This window comes from Camelus dromedarius, chromosome 3, assembly GCF_036321535.1.
Source record: "Camelus dromedarius isolate mCamDro1 chromosome 3, mCamDro1.pat, whole genome shotgun sequence".
Taxonomy (NCBI): Eukaryota; Metazoa; Chordata; class Mammalia; order Artiodactyla; family Camelidae; genus Camelus; species Camelus dromedarius.
Genome location: NC_087438.1, coordinates 52937398 through 52962120, shown reverse-complemented (window position 1 = coordinate 52962120; position 24723 = coordinate 52937398). Strand labels below are relative to the sequence as shown.

The 24723-nt window shown below is 31.6% G+C and overlaps 1 protein-coding gene across 4 annotated transcripts in view; it reads right to left on the bottom strand.

The window, feature by feature from the left end:
• The window catches only part of TENT2 (terminal nucleotidyltransferase 2), a 56279-nt gene that overhangs the window by 12612 nt on the left and 18944 nt on the right, over positions 1 to 24723 (bottom strand). For 3 of the 4 annotated variants that reach the window (XM_010975039.3, XM_064481931.1, XM_010975040.3), the window contains 8 exons: positions 18079 to 18193; positions 17895 to 17986; positions 16397 to 16475; positions 14552 to 14621; positions 12984 to 13060; positions 12474 to 12602; positions 7577 to 7620; positions 701 to 837 (listed from right to left, as the gene is read on the bottom strand). In XM_010975039.3, the coding sequence (XP_010973341.1) occupies positions 701 to 837; positions 7577 to 7620; positions 12474 to 12602; positions 12984 to 13060; positions 14552 to 14621; positions 16397 to 16475; positions 17895 to 17986; positions 18079 to 18193 (743 nt within the window). The remainder of the gene's footprint in view (positions 1 to 700; positions 838 to 7576; positions 7621 to 12473; positions 12603 to 12983; positions 13061 to 14551; positions 14622 to 16396; positions 16476 to 17894; positions 17987 to 18078; positions 18194 to 24723) is intronic. The other variant, XM_010975041.3, reaches the window with a different exon arrangement.

Below are 24723 nucleotides of genomic sequence, written 5' to 3'. Positions count from 1 at the left end.
GTATTCCCCTTACTAGCTGTATGATCTTTGGGCTAGTTTCCTCACCTCTATAGGCTCACTAGTAAAACGGGCATAAAATAATACCAACCTATTTGGCTAATCTATAAACTGAACGAGATAATATATATAATGTGCTTAAAACAGTTTTTCCCACCAAATAACAGCAATTTATTACTCTTACTATTATTGCTCCCCTCTTCAAATCTCTTCAAAGTGGTAACCTTTGGTCACTGTACCCTCCTCCTCTAACTCTGTACAACTCCTAAGTCCTCTCATTCACTCCTTCAAGCTTTTCCAAATTGATAAGAAGAGCTGTGAACAACCCCTAACCCCACTCTATCTGGACTAAGAACTCCCAAAAGAACTTTGAGGTATGGCCAGCCTGATTAAACACTTCACTGTTACAATGTCTACATATTACCCTCACAAAAAATAAAAAAAGTTAAAAAGGCAGCTAAATGTAAAATGAAATCACTACTGAAATCAACTAAAACTGGGCTTTTTGAGCTGTCATTTTTTTATTAGCTAGAAACAGTAAATCTATTTAGTTTCTAAAAATTAATCATTAGATATAAAATTTTATAAACTACACATTTCTGATATAGTTTACAACACTGAAATTAACAAATATAGCTTCTGACCCAATTTGTAGCATTCACTTATATATAAATGAATAAACACAATTTGAAGTTTCACTTACTCAAATTCTGTAGCATAATATTTAAGAAAGCCCAGTAAGAGGTCCCCAAGATTTGATTCATTCTTTGAGAGGTAAGGAGGAACATTACATGGAGCTTGATGTACGAGGTGCAGCTGTATAGCAGGACTAAAAGATTCCTGTCAAAAAGAAAAAGGGAAAAATGTGAGCCCATTTAAACACACACCCAAAAACTTTATAAATTCTAACATAAGGCTTTCTGAAGAAGGTAAAATTTTCTTTATGTTGGCAATTTAGAAATTTGAAGATTTTCTTCCAGTAAAGATTTCACCAATGACTGGAGTAGGCCAGAAAATACCTAAAAAACTAAGATATTCTAATCCTTGGCTGAAATATATCACTCAGTTAACAAATGAATTCCTATGGCAACAAAAGATCTTCTAATTCATAAATAAAATCTTACTGTGGATATCAAGATTCCATCCAATAATACATAATTTCTTTATAAATGTATTTCCTTAATTATTTCTATAAAGAACAGCTGTACTTTCTGAAGTGTATCAAGGACTAGATGATAGCTTTTTCCGACTGCCACATAAAATTTCTCTCAAATGTTATGAAAGTAAGTTAAATATATAAATAGTTCTTACACTGATTTTAAGATTTTTAAAATTCTGTTGTATTTCATTTTTGTATTTTGTATCTTAGAAGGAAAAGAAATAATGTTCAACATGAGTTGAACTTGAAAAGACAAAGAAAGCAGGGAAAAGAACAAAGATAGGAAACATACCAGTAAGCAATTCACTTTTAGCACAGTATTGATAAAGAAGGATATCATTTGCTTGCAACCCAGGCCCAAAAAAGACACCTGTTAGAACACTATGAGTACTTATTCTTTTTGCCTGTGGTATGCCATTCATTTTCCTATCTGATGGTTCTACTAGCAGCAAGTTGTGGCTCTTAAACAAATGAACTATAGAAATTCTCAAGTAATATATATCCATATGTAAGAAAATACTCTTTCTCACGTAATTTCAGTGTCCTCAAGAGAGATTTTCTATATTCCCCTTTGCCACCAAAGTAGAAACAGATTTAAAAAACAAACAGAAAAATCCAACTGGTTAAGATAGCAGAATGATAACTACATTTAAGGCTCTCAACTACCCAACAGATGAACCTTGGATTTACAGATATTAATTCAATTAGTAATACCTAAATAACTGCAATATTAAAAAATACTGACTCCCCAAATAAGTAAGTAGTTAAAATGGAGAAATAGGGTAGTGCATCTATTTAATAGCAGTCCTCAAAAATCATCAGTAAAAACAAGGAACAGGAAAATAAAAATAACCTCTCCCCCTGCCCCATTACCTTTAATTCTATCCACAATTTTTAACTACCAAGAAGTGATTTACCTTTCTGTCAGAAGAAAAATTCTACTCCAATCACAATTCACAAAGTTGGAATTCCTAAACATGGGACTTCCTGGTATACTTCTAACAGACTTAGTATTACATTATATGACTCAAGTAGAAATCTTATTTGTCTCTAAGACTAGGGAGAGTAGGAGAGAAGCATCAATTTGTAATAAAGAGTAAAGGCAGAGGGGAAGAGCAGGTATACTGCCTCTACCACCCTTTGTCTCTTGTTAAGTGTAAATTAGGACTTCAGATGACATTATTTAAAATTTACAATTTTAAATAATATTTTCTGGGAAATTAAACAAAAAGGTATAACATAAGTTCAAATGACAAAGAAAAAAGTGGGTCACTGTTTAATAGTTTCTGTTCTGAAAGCTTCTTACTAATTTTGATTTCTAGCACGATAAGCATTCAATTTATGAAATAATACTGAAACAGAACAGCCATTTTCTTAACTGAAGTTTGAAACTGTTTGAATCACCTTAAGATGTTTTACTTTCTTCAATAATTTAAAGAAACAGATAAGTAACTGTAAGATTACAACTGAAGAGTTGTGAGACCTACTATACTAAAATGCTGAATGACCCTGGACCAACAGTTTGGCCAGTGTTCTCTTAGCTCCACTGTTCTTTTTCAAGGTCATATACAAAAATTGGTCTTGTCAAACCTACTGAGGAAAAAGTGAAGGAGCAATCCAAACAAACAAACTAATTAACTAACAAACAAACAGGATCCAACTAAAAGAAGCTATAAGTAAAAAGGAATTCTATTTAACCTTAAGTAATCCCCATTTTTGGTTATCATTCACATTACAAGAGTCTCTGCTTTAAGAAAAATTTTAAAAAAGAATTTTTTTCAAGGAGCTCCCTAACTGCATTATATACTGAAGAACAATATATGTTACTTCAGATAGGATGGGTGTGGGCAGAGCATATGCTAATATGTTAGAAAGCACATAAAGAGCAATCCAAAAGCCAAAGAAATAAAAGCAGCCTTAAAATTACAATCTAAATCCATGGAAAGACAATTTAACTGATACTATATAACATCTATCTCTCAAAGCATTTTTTTCTTTAGATTACCAATATTTACTGGTTTAATTTTTTTAATGTAGGGAAGATATTTTATTATTATTTTTTAAGGTTGTATCTTATTTTGGGCTTCTAATGTCCAAATATGTAATGACTTAATTCCTGAAAAAATTTTCCAAATGATATTTAAACGCTGGTATTTTTGAAGACATATCTTCCATTTCTCTTCAATTAATGCCGAGTTAAGAAAATTTTAAATAGGTAATCTCTTACCTATTTAAAATCTGGAAAGTTTCATCATTTTTGCCCATACAACTGCCTAGCAAAACATACAACTGCCCATACAACTGCCTAGCAAAAACATCTTTTGCCAAATTCCATCATTTTTTGAGGTTGTGTCATAATATCTTACTCGTATATGACCTTCAAAGTCTGAAATTTGGACAATTAAGCACTTTCTGAACTAAATTAGACTGGCTAAGAGTACTTGGTAACTGTTCTTTAAAACGATGGATAGCTTAAATGAAAGATGACTATTTTTCATCTCTAGGCAAAAAAATTTAATATGCACAATTTTCTAACAATATGAATTGTTAAAGCCTAGAAATAATGTTGAGGAAGATCTCAAAGAAAAGGATAACTGATACACAGCATTTAAGTGGAGTTCTACCTTAACAGAGAAAGAACTAAATGATATATTGAAGTTCTACAAAGATTTCTTAATTGAAGGCAGATCCTTACCACTAATCAGTGGTACATTAAAGTGGTACACTAAACCAGTGATGTACATTAAAGACTGAAAATTAAACTGCCTTTAAAATAAACCTTACATGAGTGATACCTTTAAAGTTTTGAAATCAATGTTAAGTATTTAACATAAAATGGAAGTACTATAATAAAGAGGTTAAGAGCATGAGCTCTGGAGTCAGACATAGGTTTGAAATCTGGTCCTTCTATTAGCTATATGAACTTAACCAAGCTCCCTAGCTTTCCAAAGGTTAAGCTCCTTTATCCATAATATAAGGAAAACAATAGTATTTTTTGTTATAAGGTTGTTATAAGGGTTAAATGATAAAATGTATGGAAAGCATAGCAGCAATAGTATTATCTATTATTAATTATTCAGTATACACCAGGCATCATTATTATTGTAACTGTACATTTATACAGTAACACAGTATAGTTACCTTCTGCAACTTTCAATGTATTATTTTGAAAACTACATAACCAATGACTCCATCATATTGTATGAATTTTAAACCTGAAAAAAAGTTGCTATGTGAAGATATGTATAATTTAATGTATTTTCAAACTATAAACGCACAGAGCACTCTACATTCACAGAATTCTTCATCTCATAACTACGAAAAGGAGGGTTATTTTCTTACATCTCTATTTGGTTAACATAAATGGCTTCTGAGAATATGAAAATACCATGAGGGAATGAAACAAATGTAAGTTGTCTTGATAAATCTACCTATCACAAATCTACATAAATTTCATGCTAGCATTAAAATAAAGACCCCTTCAGATGTTTAATCTGAGTTTATACTTAAATTTTCTTAACCTCATTTTAACTCAAAGGTAAACACTCTGTCCTCAATCATTTATGTTGTTTTCTTAGTTGATAATCAAGTAATAATAATCAACAATGCTATATACTATGATATAGTTTTCAAAATAAAGATGTTTATAATCTTTCATCCTTTCCTTTCAAAATTCAATATCACAACTGAATTGAAACACCATACCAATTTTTAATAAATATTTTATAAATTTTGAGAAAACATGAAAAAGACAAAAAGAGCATAATATACTAAACAAACTTTATTCCATTACAAAATTATCTTATTTTTTTAATTCTATTTTAACTATATTAGAAAAACTCAAAATTTTAAATTTTGTTTCCTTTGTTACTTTTTTGTTACTATAGTTTTAAGTCATTCTCAAACTTATTTATACAAGCTGAAATTTCGTCATATCTGCTTTTCTTAGAGAAAGGTATATAAGGTATATAACATCTACATAGGAACAGTCAGATAATATACAAATACAATGTAGTAAGCAACACACATTAGATAAAATGATACGTTACTGACTACTACTATCATTTTGCCTTTCCTCAGGCAGCAAGCATAGTATAATGGAAAAAATACCAGTTTCTGCATTCATAATTTGGGGTCAATCAAGCTTGGATCAATCATGTAATCTTTCTAAGATTCATCTGTGAAACAAGAACACCTTACAAGTTTATTTGCTTAGGATTAAAAATATTGTACGTAAAATTTGTATGTGCTGATATAAAATAGATACTAAAAAACTAATAGTTACTACTAGTAATAAGAAACAAGTTGATTTGCTTTTCCATCAGATGGACCACTGATCAGCTTACAGGTCTCACATAAAACAAAAAATCCTGCTAAAAGGGAGTAGTAAGTCCTTATCCATGTTAAGCATCAATCTTACGGTAAAAATAATGTTTAAATATTTATGGTAATGTAACCACCCATGAAACTAAATTAAGACATTCTTAAATCTAGCAGGGCTTGCTATTAGTACTACTTTTTTTTTTTAAAGCTTTGGAGCTGGGGTTGCATTAAATCTATTTCCTGGTTACAGGTATAGAAATAAGATTAGTAAAACAGAGAGGAGAGTACAGGGTCAGAGGTAGTGCAAGTGAACAGAAATCAGGACCCTGCCATGGGAGAGAGCAAGGTGATTAAAAAATGAAACACACAGAAGTAAAAATGAGGCTCTTCAAACTAGTAATATATAATACTAAGAATATGAGTGTCTTATAAAAGCAATACTTCTGTCCCCCAGGACAGTGCTATTAAACTGAAATTTCATCAGTATTTTATATTAGTAAAAAGAGTTCCATGTAGTGCAGGGTTTTAAGCGAAATTCTGTAGAAGCATCTTTTTAATACACAATAATGGATTTTTTTATAAGATACATTTAACTATTAGACCTTCTGTATGCTGAAAAATACATGTAGCTCTTGCTACACTAAAACCTAGGCCTTGAAGAAAAATAAAGCTGGGACAATAAAATGAAATAGTAAACACCCAGTCATTATCTTTGACCTTTCAGTATGAGCTAAAGAATTAATACTTTACAGAGGAAGGAAAACATTCAACAATAAGGCCCAAAAGGTCACGTTATTTTTATTTCTATACTTTCTGATGTTTTATTTTTCATAGTGTTTAAGATAGCATAAATACTGATACTGAGTTATACTGTAAACTCATTATAATAGTTCTTCACAGCAGAAATTCGTTTTTAAAAGTAAGAAGATAAGATAGCCAGATTCCAAAAGGTTTTTGTATTAAATGGTCTCTTCCAATAAACAACTCACCACAAACTGGGAGGCCCTCACATTACACCAAGACTCCATTTACAGTGAATCCTCTATTATCCAGCACCTCACGTGTGCATTGCAAGAGTAACTGATGTTCAAAAACAAGAACATCAGTTCTCAATCATCAAGAGTAAATCACATGTAACTGAGGTTTCACATCAAGCATATTTATTATATTTGGGTGATCCATATAAAATAAATACATTCTTCGAAAACTGATCACTCAAGGTAGAATTATTATAAGTTTATGAATTACTAGGTTAAAAATTATGTGGTTTCAGAAGGCTGGTCAAACATTCTAAACAAGTAACCTAAATATTATTTCCAAAAAAAAAAACAAGAACAAGATTGACTATGGAGGAAAACAGAAATGACAGGACTATAAAACAAAGAAACAGCAAATTCTGGAAAAAAGAATACAAAAACTGGAAAAGAAACAAAAATATGCATATAGATTATGAATATGTACGTTACCTAGGTTTCTATAGGTACCCAGTTTGAGTACATACTTAACTTTTTCTAGTAGGCACACTATATTTCTTGAATGTTTCTAATTAACTTCAGACTCTTAATAGTGTACACACACAAGGATAGTGTACTAATATTACCTCTTAGTATATTATTTGATAAAATCAAATGGAAGATAAAAAGATTATCCAATTGTTCAACTTCTTAATTTTTTTCCCTGATTTCAAAGTATACACATGTTAGTCTATAAAAATTCTCAGTTACTAACTAAAGAAATGTTCTAAAACTCTATTTAAAAGTAGCATGAAAAAAACTGGTATGAGTCCAAATGGACCTTCACTAACTGAGTATATTTAATTCTTATTAGTGATAATCATGAGCATCATGCAAAAAGTTTCACCATTAACATAAATGACCAGATTGTCTGCCAATAAACAAATAAAAAATCAGTCTTTGGAAAAAGTATATGAAATATTTTTAACATTCTAGCGGTCAATGCCTCAGCCTATGTAGAAAATGTTATCATATACTTAGAAGGTTAACTAGTACTACTTTTATATTCACATTAACGCTGCATATAATAGTTCCACATATACTTGTCATAATATTATTATAATAATTTATAAGAAACACTTACTGGGTAAATTTTTTGGATGGATGGAAGGATGGGTTCAGGTAGGGCTATAAAAAGAAAAAGTTAAGCTTCCGTGATTCACGTAATTAATTTTACAAAGCAATAATTTGTCAGCTATACCCCAGGTATGAAACTACATGGGTTTATGCTAAAATTCAACAGTTTTTCTATATTTTGTGAAATCAATCTTGATCCCTAAAAATTTTAAATCAAAATATATCTAAACTCATCATTTAAGGTCTGTTAATAAATTATGTTATATTTCTATGTAAACAAATGTTCCTTATATGATTTTAGAATAATAGGTCATCAATAAATGGACATACATCATTTGGTCCAACATCAGACATACACACAAAATAAGCAAGACAAGGATTGTGCTACAGATATTGAAAGGACATTGTTAAGATGGATGTAGCTATCAAAAAAAAGTGTTTTTAAGTACAGTCCAATGGTACAGTATCATAAGAATAACAGCTCTATCATCACTGTCCCTTTATTAAATTTCTTCAAACAATAATACCAAAACTGAGATAGTTTCAGGAAATTGATCTACTGTGAAAAGAAAAACTGAAAAAGATCTTCAATCTCATTAATACATTTTAAAAAAGAAAACCTCAGCGAAGTTTAGAAATCTAAATCAGGAGATCTGTAGAAATATGCTATGAAATAAAATTTCATGCAAAAAAATCACTATCTTCATATGTTATTGTATTTTTAACTGCCATTTTTCACCCTTCAATAGCTTTACCTAAATCCAACCTCATTAAATGCATTAACAGTAATTTCACATCATTATAATGTAGATGGAATAACATGAAAGGCAAAGTGCCTAATAGTCACAATGTAAGAAATAAATGTAAAATGCAATGTCTTGAATATGGTAAGATACAAATAATACATTTTCAAGATTTCTTTAAGATTAAAGACCAAATATAGACCACACTATAAACTATGCATTTAAGAATTAGAAATACACTATGTATACAGTTGACCCTTGCACAATGCAGGAGTTGGGGGTACCAATCCCTGTGCAGTTGAAAATTTGCGTCTAACTGTATAGTTGGCTCTCCACATCTGAGGTTTCAAATCTGCGGATGCAACCAACTGCAGATTGCGTAGTAAGTACTGCAATATGTATATAATGGAAGAAATCTGCATAAAAGTAGACTTGCACAGTACCAATCTGAGTTGTTCAAGGGTCAACTGTAATTAAATAAACCTAGTAACAAAGAATCATTAATTCACTTTTAATTCCTTATTTAGCAAAAAAAATTTTAAATGACTTCTGGAATACATTAAGGAACATATAATCAACCATTATGAGCAACTTATATGGTCTTCAACTATGATTATAAATGTATAAATTTCTACCACATATACAAAGTAGGATGCATTACTTAAATTTTTCTGTATCATGCTTCATTCCCAAGTTGAAAATTAGAATAAAATAAAATTCCATGATAGTATGGAATGTTCACAGTATAAAATTAAGAATATGAGGGTAAAAAAAACTCACTCATTACTTACCAGAATCACTCTTAGGAAGTAAAGATATATATTTTTTCCCCCCAAAGGCATTCAAATGCTCAAAATTCTAGAAGTCCCTACAAATAAACTCAAGCCCCAGTCACTTAACTCTAAAAGTCTTCATATTTGTATAACATTTTTAATGGCTTTTTAATAATTTTCATTATAATATAGAAGTCAAATTGGAAACTCTTACTAGAAATTAGTTGCTAAAAACTTGAATTCTATTCACATTTAAAAACACTCCCAGTAAATTAAAATTATAATTTAAAAAAGGATTAAGAAAAGATTGCAGGAAATTAGAAAAAAATATTATCTCATTCTAGATTCATAACTAGAATGCTAGGAAAGAAAAACACTGTATAGGGTCTTTTATTAGATAAAGTGCCTTTAGAACTATGCAATTTGGGAGCTTTCAGTAGCAGGGTTATCATTCAATAAATCCCTTGCCTTATAACCTTAAAGATTTAAAACACTAGTCATTAGAGAAGCAATTAGTATACTATGGTAGTTATTTATCAACACTATCCTGATAGCAACCTCAAAGTATTTAGCAGTTTTTTCAAATGTTTACTTTATTCCAAAGCAACATACATTTCGGAAGGACCTCTCTGTAACGTCTATTTTGACTTCAAAATTTTTGACTTCAATCTGTTTTTTTTGTTTTGGACTTCAATCTTTTAAATTTCTCTTCAAAAGTAAAACAAGACAAAATAAGTTTATTATTGCAGGATATGATCAATAGATAATGTCTTAATATATATTTAATCTATAAGATTATATTTAATCTATAAGATTTTACTTTGCCTGTAGTTCAGATAAGAGCTGTCTGGTCAGGCCTCTACAAATTCATACACATAAACATTCCATACTGATTCACCAAAAAATTAAACTAAAAAAAAAAAATGCAGATCTTCCAACAACGCTAAGCAACCACTAATTTTGAAAATCCAAGAACAATTTTAAAATGCCTAAGAGATAGTTCTATACCTAGTAATATGGTAAACATTCCATGAATATTCTTTCATATTATTGTTTCTAATCAATTGACACTTTTGCCTTTATTATTATTAAGTCTTAATCTTAGATTGCTGTTAAAATCTCTTCTCAATGGAGTCTTCCCATGCTTTCATCAATCATCTTTTCAAGTATACACAGCTTGTAACTGTCTATAGAAATTCATTCTAGGAAGTTTTAATTAATCTTTTCAACCTTCTTATGTAGAGAGGACTGGTTTCCTTTCTCTGTTCATGGCAGAAAAGATATTAAAGCATTTAAAGTTAAATGAAACTTAAAAGTCATCTAATCCAATTATTAACGTCACAGATGAGAGCATTAAGGTCAGAGAAGTAGAATACCTTGGCCAAAATCACAAAAACTAGTTCACTGTGGCAGAGCTGGAACTTCTCAGCACATCTTGCAGATTCTTGTGTAACAAGAAAAGTAACTACTCATTTCAATCTCTCTAATTTCTTCTAGGGGAGAGCAGCTTAAATTTGTCAAAGTACAGAGTTACACATTAGGTCTGGGTAGCTGATATTTTTTAACAAACACCTAGAAATGGTTGGGGATAGTGCCATTAATTACAAACCACCTCAGTAATATGTAGGACCACTCTGTCAAGAATAAAGTATGTTTAACAAAATCTAAACCCAATTTTAACATGATTTCATTGCACTGGTAAAGTACTAGTATTTGAATTTTTTAACTTGCTTGCAAAACTACCATGGAGCATCTGTGATTAAAGAACATTTTTCTAAAAAAAGTAATCAAATTAAAATTTCTAATAACCCAAAAGGGAGGGATAGGGTACATGTTATCAGTCTTCATGAATGTTACATGCTTTAGTCAAATCTAATGCTTAAATCACAACTAAAACTAAAAAATGAATAGACACTAGGTGGTAGCACATGAGTGTTTGTCACATTATTCTTTACATATTTTATATGTATTTTACAAAAAATATTTCTAACCTATTCAATTTTTAATAAAAGTGAACTGCAATTCACAAGAGAACAGAGTTCACTAAAAGAGCATCAAAAGTAGTATGTTTCAGACTGAACTGTAAAATTGGACAAAAATGGTTAGTGATATATAAAGTAGTATCCTAAAATAGCCAACATGATGTTTCAAATCCTTTTGGAGGGGCAAATTAATCATCAAACTAGTATATATCCAAGACTGGTCAGCAACAAAAGTACATGTATTATAATTAGCTTGAAAATTTTCAACAACAAAGGGGAAGTTTATCTAATCTCTCTGATGATTACTGATTCACAAAATTGCGGCCATTTAAATTACTTTAAGTCTTCTTACTACCTCAAAAAAATTCACCTGATTCCATTGTTCAAATAAAAATATACTTTTTTATTTAATATGTACTATAAAACATCTATGAAGTATAGTAACATATAAAGAAAACAAATCCTACTGACCATAAATAATACCCCCCATAAGTTTTTGGCACATACCCTTTCAATATTTGCATACATATGAATATATACACAAACTGAAATATAGCTATTCTTTTTAAAATAAAATTGAAGTGATGTTGTATATGACAGCATATCATGAATATTTTCTATATCAATAAATATCTTTAAAACATGATTCTTAGTGTCTGCATAAATTTCATATTACGATATCATAATTAATTTGACCAATCTTCTACTCTTAAAAACTTAGATTATATCTAGTTTTTTATTACTTCAACAAATACCATGAAAAATACAGCCTTATATGAATTTATGTATGCATCCCTGACTATTTACCTAAGTATAAATTCCAAGCAATGGAATCACTGAGTCGAAGGGTATAAACATAAATATTACAACATTGCTTTCTTAACTGTAGAAATAGTCACCCAGAACAGATCACACCCTAGACATTCTGGTAAATGGTCTTACATTAACATCAAGTCTTTCCACTCAATGTCCGTGCAGCTCACAGGAAAAAAAACTTTTTTTTCTTTAAATCAACAAAAAAATCAGTTAATTCCTGTCTCAAGTAGAAAATAAAAAACGTAATGAATGGTGCTTGAGTTTATTTTTACAGGCCTCTGAACATTCTTCTGCCCCGAGATTATGAGTTCACAATACAGTGGTAAAAGTTTTTTAAATACAAAAGTGAATATAGGAAACTGTCAAAAAATAAAAACACAATGAAACTTCTTTATAATGTTTTCCAAGGGTAACATTACTAAAATATTTGTTCAAAGCAACAAAATAGGAAATGTGGTTTTATGGGCCTTAGAAAAAACTTTTTAAAACAATGATATTTGAATAGAAGGTCAACAGGGAAGAAAGATCCCATAATGAAGTTAAAAATGCATTTCCATTTTAAGAATTGGGAAAAACTTCATAATACTTACTTTGTAAATAGTGCAAAACCATCAATACAAGACTATAGCTGCTTAAAGTACCACGACTGGCATCATTTATTTCATGGTGACTCGCCCACTTCTTAATCACCAGTACTAACGGACGAACTCGATTTTCAACTGAAAGTAAAATTAAAACTTAAACAGGGTAAGAAGATACCACAGTTTCTTTGAAATTGCATTAGTTTTATTTTTTTATTTCCCAACTACATGCCAATAGAAAAAGCAATGCCTCCTGTTATTAAACACTGTGTTCACCATAAGTGTGTCTTACTTCTGAAGCAAACTTTAGTTACCTTTTAAAAATTACCAATTATTAAACTTCATTTTATTGACTTATAACTCTGGTAGTATATGATTTTAGTGCAGCAACATATTATACATATCAGAAAATGAGACCCAATGTACATAAACACAATTAAAGAGGTGTCAATATTTACTATACACATCTTTATAAAGGAATAAAGAATGTGATAATTTGGAAATAAACACAAAACTTACGGTATGCATAAGTTCTGAGAAGGAATGTGTTTCTTATTCCAACAACATTGTTTACATTCAAGTCGAACTCCACACAACTATTTTAAAAAAAGAAATAAACTTCAGCTCAAGTACAAATTAAAGTAACTCCCTAGTAACTAAATTCATATCCATCCATCCATCCAATGATGCAAAATAGCACAGGCCCAAAGACTTTAAATGAGGCACTAAAGAAATAAGAATGAACATACTTTTAGCATGATTTAGTGTCTATTAAAGATATAAATCAAGATTATTGTTGAAAGATCAGTAATGTACCAGAAAGGCTCCAATTATTCCTTACCGAAGTTTTAATTTTACAATCCTTTTCAGATAAAATTATGCGACCAAACACACTTCTGGACAAGTTACCCCACTAAGTCATACATTCTCAATCAATTTTGAACTAGAGCATCATTTGCTTTAAAATAATAGGAATGAAAAGCCAAATTAAGTACATGTGAAAAAATAAAAGCTCTGTCTATATTTTATATTCCCTCCAAAAGGGTTGGTAAATTATAATATCATGCCAAATTTAGCTACTGATATCTAGGAAGAACTATTACAGTCAAACACATAACAGAAGGGATACTTCTTTGAAAGCAAAGAGATTATGCAATTCACAATTTAGAGAATACGGCAATAATGATGGGATCTATAAAGAATAGCTAAACTCAAAATAAAAAGATTACTTAATATATAAGTAACAAGCCTATGTACTATCATGTCCAACTTCTGAACAATGAATTGTTCTGTGAAAAGTACCCAAAATAAAAACTTAATCAAATCTTTTAAATGTAAAATTTGAAATTTACCACTTCAGATTTTCTTGTTATGAGGAAAGAAATTATTACCTTTCAATTATCCATGCACATTAATAAAAATGGACAGTGGTATTAAGACTTCAGATGTCAATGTATCTTTGGCTTTGGGAAGCCAAAGAGTTATATTCTTTAACTGTGTTTGTACAAATCTAACACTGAAACCAGTTTGCACTTCCTCTATATAACTCAACAAAGAAGAAAAAACACTTAGATGGGAACTAGCCTGCAATTAAAATATTCTCCAAAAATATTAATTCAGAGCTTTAAAAATATCCACAGTACTTGCTTCAAATTCTACTTCTGGAAATACTAAAAAATCTTTAATATGGCAAAGAAATTTACACACAACATGCTTATTTGAACACAGAACGGTTAAGTGAATGACAATAAATTCACTCAATGAAATACTGTAAAGCAACTAAAAATGAAGACAGAAGATATTCAATGATAGAAGCAAGTATACATGATATATGGTTAAGTAAAGAAGTATAATCTCAATTTTAATTTAAAAAGCTCTTATGCATTCATATTCATAAAAATTGCCTTTCCAAGCATGAAGAATTGCTCAGGCTACTTTAGAAAATCATTTCAAAGACCAAATCACTTCTAAAAACTGATGAACATAAGCTATTAGGCTACAGCCTAAATGTCTTAATTATCTACCTCAGAAGAATACCTAAAAATTATCTAAAGCAACTGAAAAAAGAGAACTCAATAATTATTTACCTGACTTTATCCCTGAACTTCACAATTGGCACTTTAGCTCGAATCAGCTGAGGTCTCTCAATGTAACCAGCTGAAGGATAAAAGATATTATGGACATCTGTAAATGCTTCTCAAATTCAGTGGTTCAATGCACATTTCTTAAAAGTAGTATTTTAGTTAGCTAAAACAATTTAAGAAAGCACCGTCTTTGAGAGAGAAAGCAAAGACAAAAGGATATTACCAAATTCTTCTAAGACTGGAGACTCCAATACCATGTAGAGGATCTTACATATTAAAGGGTTATTTTCAGAAATGTGGTCTAATATCTAATAACATCTATAAAGAAGTTCACCAGAGCATTATGAGTGAGAAATATCTAGGCCAGTAGCAGGAGGATAGCTAAATTCTGGGACAGCACATGGCAAGATATTATGGCTGCCACAGAAATCATATTTACGAAGAATCTTAAATGTGGAAATGCTGGCAACATGATACATGGGGCAGTAATACATTCAAATAAGTATGATCTCTAAGAAGAACACGTATATACATACTTTTTATTCCACTGAACTTAAAAAACAAATTTTTTTTTGAGTCAAAATACACGTTTATTGTAGAAATTTAAGGAAAATACAGAAATGTGTAAGAGAGAAACTGCAAACTTTTCCCAAATGAACAATTTCCTACTGTTTTAACTAAAGAAAAACATAACACCACATTTTAAAACTAAAAATTCTCTGTTATGATGCTTTTTAACACCAAAATCATAAAATGTATCAAGTTTCAAATAGAATTATTTGCAGGAATTCAGTGAAGTTAGATGAAAAATAAGATTAAGAGTTAAAAGTTTTGAGTTCCAAGTACAGGTTCAGACACCAACAAATTATAATCCTCAGGCAAGTTACTAAACCCACTGATTACCAGTTTCCTTAACTATTAAAAATAACAACACCCCCCCCACGCAAAAAAACCCCAACACTTTCATTTGAATTACATGATCTCTAAGGTCCCTTTTACTTTTAATATTTTATGACTCTAATAATAGTTATTACAAATTCACTTAAGGTACAAATTACTCCTTTATTTTACAGATGTGAAAATTCAAGTCTACAGAAATAAATTTCTTGACTTACTTCTTTCCTACAACTGATATAAGTTGTTCAAGGGCAATAACTTGCTAAGTAACTTTGTATTTTCCAGCTCAAAGCCTGACACATAAGAATATTTGTTAAGTAAATGGACAAAATGTCTTTCCAACATCTGAAAGTGTGACTTCAAAAAAACAAAAAAGTGTGATTTCAACTGTCGACAATATTCTTGGAAATGGCTGGCTTAACATGTGGATTAAAATCTGCTTAGTCAGCTTATTCAAAGAATAAAATCTTCCAATAAAATGGCCTAAGTCAGTAATTTTGCTTTCTGTTAGATTAATATACTTGGGCTTCATGTTTTTAAAACAATGCAAAACAGATGAAATTCTCTCTTCCTCACGTGAATATCTGTAAGATTTTATCCGTACAATTCTTTTGGCTTCTCACAGATACTCTGCATTATAGCTATGTACATTCATGCTTTAGCTTCCCTCACAGTCTACAACCTTTTGAGAGAAATAACTGAAGCTTACATATCTTTGAATTCCCCACTACTTTCAGTTGGAAAGCTTGCAAATAAACTCAATAAGGAATTGTTGAATAAATGGTTAATCTTCTTAATCAAAAGTTAAAAGGAGTTTATTTGGGGAAAAGGATCCACATTATACCTAACCTAACCAGAAAACAAACGATTCTAACCAGAAAATAAAGTGAGAGACATTTTAAATAAATAGTTATGTCAATGACATATGAACATGAGGCATGTGAGACTTACAAAGTCTAGTACAGAAGTGTTTATGGACTAAGGTGAGTATATGCCGTGCTTCAGTCTTCTGATTTACCTGAAAAAAATACTGAAAAGTTAAAAATAAAGTGTTTTTTCATTATCTTTCTAAACTTAGTGTTTATTTTCTTAATGTATCTCACCTAAAAGGAAACATACAAAGTATACTTTTCTTTGGAGTTATTTTTCAATATACACTAAATTATATTATTTAAAAAGTCAACCTTTACACTTTTACATCAGTATTTCTAAATCAATTTCTGATTTTAAACTTAAAAGCACAGTTTTAAAAGAAATACTGAAACATCCATATGTCATTTCTTCCTTTAGTATAAAAAGCAATCATCTCCAAAAAAAAAACAAAACAGAATTTTAACTTTCTGTAACCTATTTTATTTCCCTATCTAAATTGTGAGTTGCTTAAAGAAGGTTCAAATCCATGGTGTTTCAGTATAAGTTGTGATAACATGATTCAGACATATGAATAAGACTAGAGGATCAGTGGGATGTACCTAAGTATAATCTAATTGCATAAGAGAAAGTTTTAATTAAAACTCTAGTATTCTCCACTGTGTTTATTATTTCTGAGGTTTCCTTTCTTTTCTTTTTCCATTTTCCTTTATACGATTTCAAAGCCTAGAAAAATACTGAGTTTCTTTCCTAGAATAATCTCTTTCTGATTTGCAGTAACTAGAAACCAATTTTGTTAGTGGACTAATAAGAACAGTAAAAATACGTATTATCATTCAATAGAGTTCTTATATTCTTTAAGAGGTGGAATATAAGGCATAATAAAATTATGCTGAAATTAATTTAATCTTTGGTAATTCAGAGACCTCAGCATATTAAACAGCCTGCTCAGGTCAGCTTAATGAACACCAATTATTGTAGAATTAAGGACACACAAAAATATCCGTTAATAGGAAATTCAAATAGACATAATACTAAATAACAAAATTTGGTTGCTAAATAAGAAGAAACAAAGTCAAAATATCAGAGAAAATTACTTCAAATCACAATAGGCTTATTTTAACTTCAGCGAACTCTCTTTCTGAATTCCCCAAACAAGTACTCCAAATCCTATTGTATTTTCAAGAGGGAAATAATAAAGCTTAAAAATAGAATCACTTACAACTCAAATGGAAGAATATATATTAAGAAGATAAAGACATGCTCTTCCTCATTACTGCCCCTGGTAACATATCATACCCAATGACATTTCACAGAGGCAGAGTTCTTTAAAAACACATAGTGAAGCCATCTCATTTTAACAACTTTGAAATAAATTAATGCCAGAATTTGTTATGCTTATTGTGTACATGCCTTAAAAGAAAAAGAAGCATTTCCTGGCTTTCCTTGAATTACTATAAACAGAGAATCCAAAGAAGCAATTAAAACAAAACAGGTTTTTCCTCAATGACTTTTATATGAAATTTCTTAAATGACTTAACATGATAAACACACTTAGAATAAATGTTTCATTACTTACTGGTTCTTCTTTAACAACTAGGCATAAATCACCATCACTGCTCCGAGTACCAAATCCATTTAAAGAGGACCCAACTAAAAAAAGCCTGCTTTCTAGAGAAACAGAAGAGAATTATAAGGTATTATTTAAAATTTAAAAATAGGGATGCATGTACTTAAAGGGCATGCAAAACAGGGAAACATACGTGGAAATAACAGCTGAATTTCTCTCTGCAGCTCTGTTCGACAGAGTTCTTTCTTCTTTAAATCACTTACTTGCTGCTGACAGGATTCAAATAACTCCAGTATCTGCTGACTCAACTTGAATGCACCAAAAAAAAAAAAAAAAAAAAAGGTGAAAATTCTGTTCAGAAATGTAAGTTATTACTATATTGAAAAGGGTAAAATTACTGACAGTATTTCAAAAATATGTATTATCTCCTTAACACTTTCTAATATAAAACTACTGTTACTCAAGTAACAGTAATTATTTAGTAACCGAAATAATTACCAACTTCTACAAAGTAAAGTATCACTTACAAGTCACAGATAATTTATAATGAATATAATCCACGGGTCAGCAAATTACAACCTTCGGTTGCTGCATCTGGGACAGGAGCTAGGAATGGTTTTTACATTTTTAAAGGATTATAAAAACAAACAAAAAGATGCAACAGAAACCATATGTGAGTGGCAAAGTCTAAAATATTTACTATCTGGCTCTTTAAAGAAGTTTACCCAACCTCTGGTATTCATACAACGAATACCAAACACTACAGAATTTAAAAGTAAAGTCCCTGGTTGTCTATGCTCAGGCAAGCCACTCTCTTCTCCATTCTTAAAACATTCCCTGAACCCTGCCTTCTTGTTGCCATCTACAGACAGATGTCCCCGCTTATCTACCCATCTGGTTCACACTTTTCCCTCCAACTCGCCTCTTGCCATCACCACAGGTGACTTCTCTATCTATAATAGGCTAAATATCATAACATATTCCCCACCATTTCTGAACTTTTTTTACTCCAATATTTTTCATCAGTGTTACACTCCCACAGCCGTAATAAATGTCTTTACAATAAAATGGAACTTCTTTAGCTCTGAAATTTTAAATTTCAGTGTACTATCTTGGCTTTAATTTCCTGTCCAATTCTCACTTTCTTACTCCCCTCATACCTGCTCTAGAGCCATACAGACGAGGATTCTCTTGAATCCTCCCTTTTCTCCCAACCCAACAGCACCTGAAATAGCACCATTTCCTTCCCTACCAAGTCTATACCCACAATGCATCCCTTGAACCACTCTCTTTTATCATGCCTTAACAACTTTATACCCTTGTCATACTCTTAACACCTGTCCTACAAAATCCTAATTTTAACTTCAATACAAACAACCACCTTCTCTGCTCTTATATCTGAATTACTAACAGAAAAAAATAAAAAATCATAAAATTGGTATCTTTCAAATTTAGAGGTTGGCCCTTAACATCTTGTCTATAGGTACTACTACCCACCCTCTTCCTTAAACTGAGGGGTTCAATTCAGTGTGGAACAGCAACCAAAACTGGGAGGGACCTTCACAAACTACAATTCACAGGTAAATGCAAGAGGATCACACAAAGATCAGAAATCTCAACACTAAATGAAACTCCCTACTGAGACAAAGCAACACAGCAAGCAGAAACTGCTAGGAAAAGAAATCTAAAACAAGCAGTACAGAGCTATTTAGGGGTAAAGGAAAGACAGTCTAGAACTGGAATGATTCTGACTCCCAGAGAACATCTGACAATGTCTGGAAACAGTTTTGTTTATAATTGGGTGAGTAGGGATTACAGGGTGGTAACTGGCATCCAGGAGGTAAAGGCCAGGATGCCAGCTAACATCCTACAATGCACAGGACAATCCCCTAAAGCAAAGATAATCTGACCAAAAACGCTAATATTGCAGAAGGTGAAAAACCCTGGTCTAGATAAAAGTAGGGAAGGAGAAGAGAAAAGGTCTCAGAAAGTATGTTTCTGAACACTATATAACAACAGAAGAAGAATCCTAGAGCCACAAACCTAAGAAAGCTAGTTTGTCCAACCCTACTCATCTTAAGAGTGGTATAGAAAAAGCCATCTCATCTTAAACACAAGTAACATAAAAGAACTGGAATCTCAAAAAGAGAGGCAAGAATGGGAGGACAGAAAAAAAAGTTGAAGAAATAACACCACAAAAGAATTCTAGTCAATTCACATACAAACTTATTAAGAAAAATGACAGGAGTAACATTACTACAGATAATGAAGCACACCAGAAAGACATGTCCACAAAACTAATGAAAATTTTAATATAATACATAGAACCAAGGCTTTTTCTCTCATGTCTTAATTTTCTAAAAAGATCACTGATTATAAAGTATACATACTAGCAAAAAAAATAGAATTTATATTTTTAAAACTATCAAAAGTAGCAAAAAAACAAGAAATATTTAGAAATACATTTTACAACAGATATACAAAACCTATACTCTGAAAATTACTAAATACTGATGAAAGAAATTAAACACCAAAAGAGATACACCATGTTCATGGATCAGAAAACTATTGTTAAAATGTTAATTCTCCTGAAATTGATCCACAGAGTCAACACAATCAAAAAAAATTTTTAAAATTTTAAATCAAAGCCCAGCAAGCTTGTTCCTAAAATTGAAAAAATAATTTTAAATTCTGTTTGGGAAGGCAAAAGACCAAAATCCAAGAACAAGAAGAAATAAATTGGAGGATTTACCACACCTAACTTCTAGACTTAACCATACAGCTACAGTAATCAAAACAGTATGGCAGTGGGAAAAGGAGATAAAAAATAGTTTTAAAAAACCCCACAATATTGAAATATTCATGAATGAAATGATATGATACCTGATATTTGCTCCAAACTAATAAGGTAGGGAGGTACAGACGAAATAAGATTGGTCCTATGTTGGTAATTGTTAAAATTTGGTGTCATGAAAATTTATGATACTATATCCTCTATTTTTATATATATTTGACATTTTCCATAATAAAAAGCTTTTTTAAAAACATCCATCTTTACAAAAAGATGCGAAAAAGGTTTAAATGTTAAATGGTTAATATAAAATTTTAAACGGTACTTGAATAAGTAAGTTTTATTCACCTAGAGTAGGGTTGGCGAACTATGGCCTGGAGGCCAAATACTGCCTCTGGCCTGTTTTAGAGGGTAAGTAAACTAAAAATGATTTTTATATTTTTAAAGCACTGTTTAAAACAGAAAAAAAAAAATATGTGACAGAGGGCCCATGCAGCCCACACATGTCTAAAATATTTACTATTTGGCCCTTTACAAGAAAGGTTTTGCCAACCCCCTGATCTAGAGACTCAGTTAAGCAGATCAAGATTGCTAAAAGTCAGAGTAGATACTTAACATCTGCTGAATAACAAAAAGAAATTTCTTTACAACAATTCTCAAATGAAATTTCATTATATTTAACTTTTTTCATCTGAATGACTAGGCTCATATAGAAATACTCATAATGAAAAAATGTATGATTATGAAGAAAATAACAAAATTCCACATATTTGCTCCTCTCCCTTTTCTACATTCATGGGAACATTTCTTCTCTTTCAGTTACTACTATAAAGGAGGTCTAATAGGTTTTATACAAATAAATTTTCCTATTATCTAGTCACATTGTTGATTCACATTATCAAATTATGTTACTGTATCCTAGAAAGAATATAGAGTCCAGATGAGACAAAAACTCAAAAGAAATGCACATATATGCTGAAACAAGACTACTCTTACTTAAATTTACAGAACTATTTCAGAAGATGGCTTAATGGTCTTATAATTCTGGGGGAAAAAAGGAAATGTATGATATGAAATCTCTTTGGCTGAATATCAGGCATCAAATATTTATATCATATACGTAATAACAGGCTGACTATGCATAATATCATTTCAAGAACTTTAATTATTTTTGTTTCATTCTAAAGCAAAAATTTCCTTATCATTAGTTTAAAAAAAAAACTATTGCAACAAAGCATCTGTAAAGCAGATTATTCTTAAAGTTGTTTAAATTTCTACAATACTACCAGTTTAATCTGCCTGTCAAGCTCTATTACTTTAATTTAAATTAATTCTGTAAGAGATCTATTTCTCACCATATATAAAAATTATATTTGCTCAAAATTGTATAAAAAGTAAGATTTACCTAGTATAGTTTAAAATATTAAAATCAGTATTTCTTCCAAATATCAAAGTTCACTTTCCATAAAAAATATAACCTATCCTCAAAGTCAGGCTCAAACCAAACTACTAGTAAAGTTATCATTGTCTAAGGTCAACACAAGCCATTAAAGACAAGTATGAATGTGGATTCAGAAAAGTTTTAAAATGTGTCAGTAAATAAAGCTTAAGGTATAACTCCTGCATGGTATTCTCAGCAGATTTTCCATTTGTCCCTGTTAGCTGGGTCCCCATGTAAAAGAAAGTGAAAAAACCTTTCAGCTGGGAATACCAAGATCTGATCATTTACTACAACATATGAAAAATGGTAACAGGGTTTTGGCTAAATATAAGTGCAATCTTCAAACAACAAACACAAATTAATAATGAGCTTTCAAGACAGGAGAAATAAAATTAAATATGGTACAGAAAACATTAGTTCATTAGGTCATTAGTTCATAAACATTTCAACAAAAACTGGCAAGTCCTCAGGCTCTCTCATTGCCATAATCTTTGTTACACACCTAACTGTAGAAAAAGCTGGTATCAATTACTGAGTAATATAAAACTAGATATGTAATAAAAGTTTAAATTCATTCTTGATGTTGAATTTCCTTTCTCTTCACATTAAATAAAATAAAATAGAATCAGGAAAATGTCATGCTGAAAATAATGTGCTGTCATCCTTATTAGCACGTTAAATTACTATGCTTTTGTGTATGGTCATAACGTATAGCCTTCTTAATTTATAAACTGTTACATTCCTTAGGCAGTATGAATTACTGATTTCTCTCCCTGAACCCTGACTGCTTTTAGGCACATATTATTACCTGAACATAGTCAAAAAAGAATTGCCTAAATAAAGGAGGGTGGAAAAAAACAAAAGCTTTCACCTGAGGATCTCTTGGGCTAAGTCCTGGCCTAGATTTTCCACATGAATTTACATCTCAGTAGCTTTTAAAACTTTTCTGACAGACACATACATTATAAAAGATAGAGCCCTAGGTATAAATTTAACTAAGGAGGCAAAAGATCTGTACAACAAAAACTATAAAATATTGATGAAAGAAACTGAAGACTACAAAAGATATCCCAGTCATGGATCAGAAGAATTAAAACTGTTAAAATATCCATAGTACTCAAAGCAATCTATAGATGTAATGCAATCCCTATCAAACTTCCAATGATATTTTTCACAGAAATAAAAAAAGCAATTCTAAAATTCATATGGAACCACCAATGATCCAGAATAACTATAGCAATCTTGAGCAAGAAGAACAAAGATAGAGGCATGACCCTTCCTGATTTCAAATTCTATTACAAAGCTATCGTAATCAAAACAGTATGATACGGGCATAAAAACACACACACAGAGACCAATGAACATAATAGAGAGCCCCCCCAAAACCACACACATATATGGTTAGCTAAAAGGTGCCAATATTATACAATACAAAAAGGATAGTCTTCAACAGTGTTGAGAAAACTGGATATCTACATGCAAAAGAATGAAATTGGACCCTTATCTTACACCATACATAAAAATCAACTCAAAATGGATTAAAGACTTAATTGTAAAACCTGAAACTGTAAAACTCCTATAAGAAAACATAGGGGAAAGCTCCTTGGCCTTGATCTTGACAATGAGTTTTTTTGTATTTGACACCAAAAGCACAAACAAAAGTAAAAAATCAACAAATGGAATGACATCAAACTAAAAAGTTTCTGTACAGCAAAAGAGTCAACAAAATGAAAAAGCAACATACAGAATGGGAGAAAATATCTGCAAACCATATATCTGAGAAAGGGTTAATATTCAAAATATGTAAGAATCTCTCACAACTCAATAGCAAAACTACAAATGATCCAATTAAAAAGGACCCAAAGAGAAGCACGATGGCAGAGTAGAAGGACACTTGTAGCTCACCCTCTCCCACAAATACACCAAAACTCACATCTACGGACCCATGCAGCCAACCAGAGCACCTGTGGAATGCCGACGGAACATTGCCCTCTTCGAAAAACAAAGACGCCAAAAATCTGGTAGGAGAAAAGGAAAAAAGAAAGAAGAAAAAGCAAAACAGTGCAGGATCGGTCCCGCAGGTAGGGAGTGGCAAAGGAGGAATAGTGCTCGTTCGCTGAGTCTCCCCCCTCCAGCAGAAAGGCCAGTGGGATGGAGGGGGAGCCTCAGAGGCTTAGATCTGCCCCGAGCACCCCCTGACCAACAGAACTAAGTTAAACGGGCACAAAGGGTCCCCGCAACACCCAGCCCAAGACATGAGCCGGCAGCTGGGGGTTGGGACAGGCTGCCCGAGCAGGGCGGAGGACTGGGGCGGCTGCACTGAGTCAGCCCCAGGGGACTGCAGGGGCTGAGCACTGTGGCTGGGAGGGGATACGGAGCAGAACAACCTCGGTCCCCCATAAATTGCGAAAAAAGCAAAGCAACACAGCTGGTGTGCCCTGGGGGGAGAGACGCCATAGCCTTTGTCTCCTCAGACCCACGGTGCCATTACTGGAGCTTCTCAGGAGAAGAGAGGCGGGGCGAAGGCACAGCCACCATATCCTCCTGTGCGCCATATCCTCCTGTGTGCAGCGCCTGGGCAGGGGGCGGGGCCGAAACCTGAATCA